Consider the following 8215-nt stretch of genomic DNA (forward strand, 5'->3'; position numbering starts at 1 on the left):
CAAATTTTTTTTGAAAATGAAGAAAGAAAAGACATTTTTTTTTCCTTTTTCAATTTTCAAAACTTTGTGGCAAAAAGGAAGATCTGCAAAATACTCAGCATGCCTCTCGACAAATAGCTTGTGGTGTCTACTTTCAAAAATTGGGTCATTTGGGGGGGGGGGGGGGTTGTGCTATCTGGGCATTTCATTGCCTCCGAAACTGTGATAGGCAGTGAGGAGTGAAATCAAAAATGTACACCCTTAGAAAGCCTGAAGGCGGTGATTGGTTTTTGGGCTCCTGTACGCGGTTAGACTGCCAAAAATTCCCACACATGTGGTATCCCCATACTGTATTTTGGGGTATAATTTCACATATGCCCATTGCATGTTTGAGCAATATATCATTCAGTGACAACTTTGTGCAAAAAAAAAAAAAAAATGTAATTTCGTGCAACTTGTGGCAAAACATAAAATATTCCATGGACTCAACATGCATATCAGCAAATAGCTCGGGGTGTCTACTTTCCAAAATGGGGAAATTTGGGGGGGGGTTGTGCTATGTTGTCATTTTATGGCCTTCGAAACTGTGATAGGTAGTGAGGAGTGAAGTTAAAAATTTACACCCTTAGAAATCCTGAAGGTGGTGCTTGGTTTTCTGGGTCTTGTACGTGGCTAGGCTCCCAAAAAGTCTTGCACATGAGGTATCCCCATACTCAGGAGAAGCAGCAGAATGTATTTTGGGGTGTAATTCCACATATAACCATGGCAGGTGTGAACAATATATCATTTAGTGACAACTTTGTGTGATTTTTAATTTTTTTGTCATTTTTCAATTACTTGTGACAAAAAATTAAATATTCAATGGGCGCAACATGTCTCTCAGCAATTTCCTTGGAGTGTCTGCTTTCCAAAATGGGGTAATTTGAGAGGGGGTGGGTGGGTTTGTACTGCCCTGGCATTTTAGCACCTCAAGAAATGAGATAGGCAGTCATAAACTAAAAGCTGCGTAAATTCCATAAAATGTACCTTCGTTTGTAGACGCTATAACTTTTGTGCAAAACAATAAATATACGCTCATTGACATTTTTTTTTTTACCAAAGACATGTGGCTGAATACATTTTGGCCTAAATATATGACTAAAATTGAGTTAAATACCAAATACCATCAAAAGAAAGCTCTATTTGTTGGAAAAAAAATTTGGGTACAGAATTGCATGACCGCACAATTACCAGTTAAAGCAACGCAGTGCCAAATTGTAAAAAGTGCTCTGGTCACTGAGCAGCCAAATCCTCTGGGGCTGAAGTGGTTAATACTCAAAAAACAATGTTCAAGGTACCTTTTTACAGTATCATATATTGTCATCTTGGTTGGATTGACCAACAGGCACACTAGGAAAAAGGTAACTTTTATTTAAGTGGTTATTAGCCCCCCTTTTTTAATCAGTAAAAATAGAGCCCCCTTGTATTTTCCAAGCCAGGTAAACGCTAATAAAAAAAAATGTTCTTTGCACAAACATAATCATAGCAGAGGGACATTTTTAGAGCTCCGAAGGTTACATGTAGATAAAAATCCAGGTTTGTTTTCAGAGATATTAATATGTATATGGGTTTGCTTACTTGAGTCTGAAGTCCTCTGCAGCTAATTTAGCATTGTCAATCTGCAGCAGGATATTTGCATTGTCCATTGTGGCATTGAGAATCTGCAAAAAACAGAAATGCTTATTGAATTACATTATTATTAGTATAGTCCACGTTTATTTGATCCTTTCTTAAATTATAAATGAAACGGCAAAAAAGTAATTTTCCAAAAGAAATAAGATTAAAAATTAGTTTCTTCTCATATCACAACTAACCAGTAATGGAAAGTAAAAAAATAAATGAAAAAAGCCTCCGTTTATTTTAATTATATACATAGATTTAATTTGTTTTATTTTTAATATTTTTAGTTAATATGTGTTGTATTAGATGTTCCATATAGCAATTTATTTTATAAGATTCAAACAGCCTTAAAGTGGTTCTAAAGCCTGGATATTTTTTACCTTACGCATTCCCTGCATCAAGGTAAAACATGTCTGAGTGTTTGATCACCCTCTCACTCCCCTTTATACTTACCTAAGTCCAATTTTGATCCAGTGCTGTAACCATCTGCAGCAGCTATCTCCTCTCTCTCTCTGCTCACAGAGGCAGTAGATGTAGCCATTGGCTCCTGCTGCTGTCAATCAAATCCTGTGAGCAGAAAGTGGGGGAAGAGGCAGGGGTGTTGAGCCACGCTGTGCGTGCACATGCACACAGCCAGGGTTGGGATTGAGCCTGCAGATGTGCCACCATAGGAAGCAGCTTCCTATAGTGGCACACCAAGAAGAGAAGTAGCCTAGAGCGCTGGTGGGGGACCCCAGAAGGAAAAATGTCAGACTGCTCTGTGCAAAACCATTGCACATTGCAGGTGAGTATAACATGTTTGTTGTGTTAAAATTGTTTGTGTTAAAATTCTACAACTGATGAGTTTCAAACATTATTCAATGTGAATATGTATTAATCTGTTCCCGTCCGCACTATAGCCGAATGATGGCTACAGAGCAGACCTACATTGCCCAGCCTCCCCTTTGCATGCACCCCAATGAGACTCGGTGATCACAGATCGGAGTAAGGGGCTGTTCCTGGTGTCTTACCACTTGATCAGCTGTCAGCCAATGACAGCTGATCACGTGATGTAAACAGGAGATCAGTAATCTTTTTTGTTTCTTGTCACACTGACGGCGTGAGGAGAAAAAAAAGACAATCACCAGCTTCTGTGTAAGGAACATCGGTCCCAAAGAGGAAGAGGCACGGCTGCCTCATCTGTGTCCACCAGTGCCTCCTGCCAGTGCCACCTGCCAGTGCCCATACAGTGCATATCAGTGCCCACCAGTGTATATCAGTGCCAACTATGAATGCCAATGAGTGCCACCTATCAATGCCCACCATTGGTGCCAATCAATGCCTCATCAGTGCAGTGCTGCCTATCAGTTTCACCTACCAGTGCCCATCACTGTCCATCACTGCCACCGATCAGTGTCCATTCCTGCAACCTATCAGTGCCCATCAGTGCCATCTCTCAGTGCCACCTATAAGTTCCCTGCAGTGCCACCTATCAATACCCATCAGTGCCACCTATCTGTGCCATCACTCAGTTCCCACCAGTACCACCTCATCAGTGTCCACAGTGACGCCTTATTAGTGCCCACCAGTGCCGCCTATCAGTGTCCATCAGTGCTGCCTTATCAGTGCCCATCAATGTGCAGCCTATCGGTGGCCATCAGTGCAGCCTCATCAGCATACATTAATGAAGGAGAACAATTACCTGTCTGAAAATTTTTATAACAAAATATAAAACTGTTTTGTATTTTTTTTTTTATTCTGCCTTTTTAAATTTTTTAAACAAAAAAAACACAGAGGTGATCAAATACCACCAAAAGAAAGCACTATTTGTGGGAAAAAAAAGTGATAAAAATGTAACAGTGTAGCATGACCGCGCAATTGTCACAAAGTGTGACAGCACTGAAAGCTGAAAATTGGTCTGGGCAGTAATCAAGTGGTTAAAAAGTCAACAAAAAAAAGTGTAACCTGCAGTGTTGTGTAACCAGTTTAAAGCAGGTTTAGTTTTGCATGATGAAAACGCATTTATCACTGCTAAAACAACCTGGAAAAATACCTTTCATTATCTGATATGATTCAAATAGTACAGGTATGGGGCGTTGATAAAAAAGGGTAATTCCACAGTTAAAAATATGCTGTCAAAATACACTGTTACCAAAACTGTCCAAGAAAATCATCCTTACTGCCAAGTACAGATTTAAGGCATCATCTATACCTGTAATTTAAAGGACTAGTGTATTTTAGCCCTTAAAGAGAAATATACCCTTTCTCCTGCTATATTGTTTTATTTACAAGTTCACACATTTTTTTTGCAAGTTTGCCAAACTTTTGGCAAATTGAACCTCGGTGGATTCGCTCATCCTTAGATGTAAGCATGCATGTGAAGACTTTACATCATCTGCGGCCACCCAATGACCAATGAAAGTAGATACCAGGCTGAAGAAGACATTGGTGGCACATAGAGTGACAAGGGGAAGTGGACCTTCCACCTCTGATGTATGTTTGATGTATAGGGACCTTCAACCGTTGATGTATAGAAATGGTTTCTAGGCCTGATCACTCCCCCCTCCCCCATACCTAGAAGAAATGGGTAGTGTCCCTAGCTGTGACACAGAAAAGAATGGAAAGGGAGCACAGCTAAGGTAACTAAAACTAAAAATAAAAAGAAGTGATGGTGTGAGAACCAACCAAACAATATAACAGTAATCTGAATTGGATAATGAATATATGTATATACAGTATCTCACAAAACTGAATACACCCCTCACATTTTTGTAACTATTTTATAATATCTTTTCATGTGACAACACTGAAGAAATAATTACACTTTGCTACAATGTAAAGTAGTGAGTGTACAGCTTGTATAACAGTGTAAATTTGCTGTCCCCTCAAAATAACTCAACACACAGCAATTGATGTCTAAACCGCTGGCAATAAACGTGATTACACCCCTAAGTGAAAATGTCCAAATTGGGCCCAATTAGCCATTTTCCCTCCCCGGTGTCATGTGACTCGTTAGTGTTGAAATGTCTCAGGTGACAATGGGGAGCAGGTGTGTTAAATTTGGTGTTATCGCTCTCACTCTCTCATACTGGTCATTGGAGGTTCAACATGGCACCTCATGGCAAAATACTCTCTGAGGATCTGAAAAAAAGAATTGTTGCTCTACATAAACATAGCCTAGGCTATAAGAAGATTGCCAAGATCCTGAAACTGAGCAGCAGCACGCTAAGGTGGTATAACAGGACAGGTTCCACTCAGAACCAGCCTCGCCATGGTTGACCAAAGAAGTTGAGTGTACGTGCTCAGCGTTTCCAGAGGTTGTCTTTGGGAAATAGACATATGAGTGCTGCCAGCATTGCTGCAGAGGTTGAACGAGTGGGGGGGTCAGCCTCTTAGTGCTCAGACCATACGCTGCACACTGCAACAAACTGGTCTGCATGGCTGTCATCCCAGAAGGAAGCCTCTTCTAAAGATGATGCACAAGAAAGCCTGCAAACAGTTTGCTAAAGACAAGCAGATTAAGGAGATGGATTAATGGGACCATGTCTTGTGGTCTAATGAGACAAAGTTAAACGTATTTGGTTCAGATGGTGTCAAGCGTGTGTGGCGGCAGCCAGGTGAGGAGTACAAAGACAAGTGTGTTTTGCCTACAGTCAAGCACAGTGGTGGGAGTGTCATGGTCTGGGGCTGCATGAGTGCTGGCAGCACTGGGGAGCTACAGTTCATTGAGGAGACTATGAATGCCAACATGCATTGTGACATACTGAAGCAGAGAATGATCCCCTCCCATCCGAGACTGGGCTGCAGGGCAGTATTTCAACATGATAACAACCCCAAACACACCTCCAAGACCAACACTGCCTTGCTAAAGAAGCTGAGGGTAAAGGATATGGACTGGCCAAGCATGTCTCCAGATCTAAACACTATTGAGCATCTGTGGGGCATCCTCAAATGGAAGGTGAAGGAGCACAAGGTCTCTAACATCCACCAGCTCCGTGATGTCATCATGAAGGAGTGGAAGAGGACTCCAGTGGCAACCTGTGAAGCACTGGTCAGCTCTATGCCCAAGAGGGTTAAGGCAGTGCTGGAAAATAATGGTGGCCACACAAAATATCTACACTTTGGGCTCAATTTGGACATTTTCACTTAGGGGTGTACTCACTTTTGTTGACAGTGGTTGAGACATTAATGGCTGTGTGTTGAGTTATTTTGAGGAGACAGAAAATTTACAGTTATACAAGCTGTACACTCACTACTTTACATTGTAGCAAAGTCATTTCTTCAGTGCTGTCACATGAATCGATTTAATAAAATATTTACAAAAATGTGAGGGGTGTACTCACTTTTGTGAGATATCGGGGGTTATTTACTAAAGGAAAATCCACTTTGCACTACAAGTGCACTGGAAGTAAAGTTGCTGTAGATCCAAGGGGGACATGCAAGGAAAAAAAAAACAGCATTTTAGCTTGCACATAATTGGATTATTAAATCAGCAGAGCTTCCCCTCATTTCAGATCTACCCCTTAGATTTAGAGCGACTGCACTTTCAGTGCAAAGTGGATTTGCCTTTCATAAATAACCCCCATTGCATATATAAAAATATTTTTATTAATAGTCCCAGCAATAAATGAAAAAGGGTTCCGTTCATAGCACCAGCGACAGCTCCCTTGGGAGTTGAAGCAAACTCTGGAAGACAAGCAGAAGGACAAGGTGTGCCAAATTGAGTACAAAAAGTAATGAACGATTTATTGAAAAGTGAAAGAAGGCCAAATGGCTACGCACATTGTATAAGTGAGAATCAAGCACATAAACTAATAGTGGTGAAGTCCATGGTCACCACTGTGTGGTCCAAGGTAGCATTGATGGAGGTGTCCCAGTGACGTCTTATTAACTGCAAAAGATGGAGATGCAGAGCAGCCTCGATGTTCAGCTCAGCTGGGCACCGTTTGACCCCGGAGAAGCCAGGGACCCGGAACCGGAAGAGCATACCATCTTGGAACCCAAGCTCAGTGTGGAACGCAAGCTCGATTGAGCCTGTGAACCAGAAGTGACGCGTGAAAGTGTCAGATGACGCGTTTCAAAGCTTCCACTTTTTCCTCAGATCTCATTGGTAGTTCATAGTGTCCATCACATATATATATATATATATATATATATATATATATATATAAAAAAAAATTATACTAGATTGTATAAATTAAATGTATATAAGATAAACAATATTTAAAAAATATTAGATTAATAGAAAAAAATAAGAAAAATATGAAATTTTATGTAAAAAGGAGAGTTAATCGCAGTTAATAGAGTGATAATAATAGTGATCACTAACCACAATAATTAAAATTTAACATATACACATACACATAAAATATATCCTACATAAAATATATATGTAAAAAAAATACATAAAAATACATAAAAAATATACACAAAATGTACATATGTATATACAGATACAATAGATGAGGATGATGACTTAGTTGCTCGGTCTCAATATTCTCACACTTCCCCATCCATTTTGCACACTTGTTTTAGACCAAAATCTATTTCTAATCCTACTCAGCCTAAAGGCCCTTACTTAGCGACTTTTTATCAGGTAGTTTTTAAAGAACTCACTGACCTTTGTCTATCTGAATCTTCTTCTCATTATTCTGTTAATAACTTAAGTTCCCAAGAACACATAGCCCTAAAATCACTGAGCAATAACCCTGATATTATAATCAACCCAGCTGACAAGGGAGGAGAAATAGTGCTTACCTCGTGGAGGCCAAATTCCTCCTTTCGGATATTGGTACTTATGAGAAAACTGAGATCAGATCCCCTGCACAAATTTATTGAGGAATCCAATTTAATAGTGACACATACACAAGTCCAGGGTATACTGAGCAAAACAGAGACTGCATTCTTTCATAAACCTTTTTTTCTAGTACCCTATCTGTATCATTTGCCAAAAATCCACAAAGATATTAATAATCCAACGGGACGCCTTATAGATGCTTCTATGAACAATATTTCCACCAGTTACTCGTTATATAGACTATTTCCTTCAACCTTTGGCACAGTCCCTTCCCTTCTTTATTTGCGATGGTACACACTTGATAGAATTACTACACCCTTACACTTGGGAGTCCTCCTATTTATGGGTATCTTTAGATGTATGCTTTTTATACACTTCTTTACCCTACAAAGTGGGACTCCAGGCCGTAGCCAATTTTCTTGAAACTAATTCTTCCCTTAATACACAAGTTGATTTAATTGTTTTGGCTACCAAGTTTTGCTTGGAGCACAATTATCTGTTTGATGGTGAATTTTATTTACAAAACAGGGCACAGCTATGGGTGCTAATTTTGCACCTAGTTATGCAAATTTGACAATGGGACTGTGGGAGACCAGGTGCGTTTGGGATGACAACCCTTTCTCTGCACACAGTTGATATAATGATGATATTATTATTATTTGGGATGGCCCGCCTAGTCCTGTCAACAAGTTTGTTACTTATTGTAATAATAATGATTTTGGTTTATCATTTACTTCTGTTATGGACTATGAGTCCATTTGCTTTCTAGACCTAGAACTATTTCATATTAATAATTCTATT

The 8215-nt window shown here is 39.7% G+C and overlaps 1 protein-coding gene across 1 annotated transcript in view; it reads right to left on the minus strand.

The window, feature by feature from the left end:
* LOC143935776 (keratin, type I cytoskeletal 42-like) overlaps positions 1–8215 on the minus strand; it is a 64850-nt gene that overhangs the window by 29905 nt on the left and 26730 nt on the right. Inside the window, exon 2 of the mRNA XM_077459884.1 lies at positions 1597–1679. Within this exon, the coding sequence (XP_077316010.1) occupies positions 1597–1679 (83 nt within the window). The remainder of the gene's footprint in view (positions 1–1596; positions 1680–8215) is intronic.

The sequence above is a fragment of the Lithobates pipiens genome, unplaced genomic scaffold (assembly GCF_037356315.1).
Source record: "Lithobates pipiens isolate NorthernLeopardFrog02 unplaced genomic scaffold, aLitPip1_a1.2 Scaffold_28, whole genome shotgun sequence".
Lineage (NCBI taxonomy): Eukaryota > Metazoa > Chordata > Amphibia > Anura > Ranidae > Lithobates > Lithobates pipiens.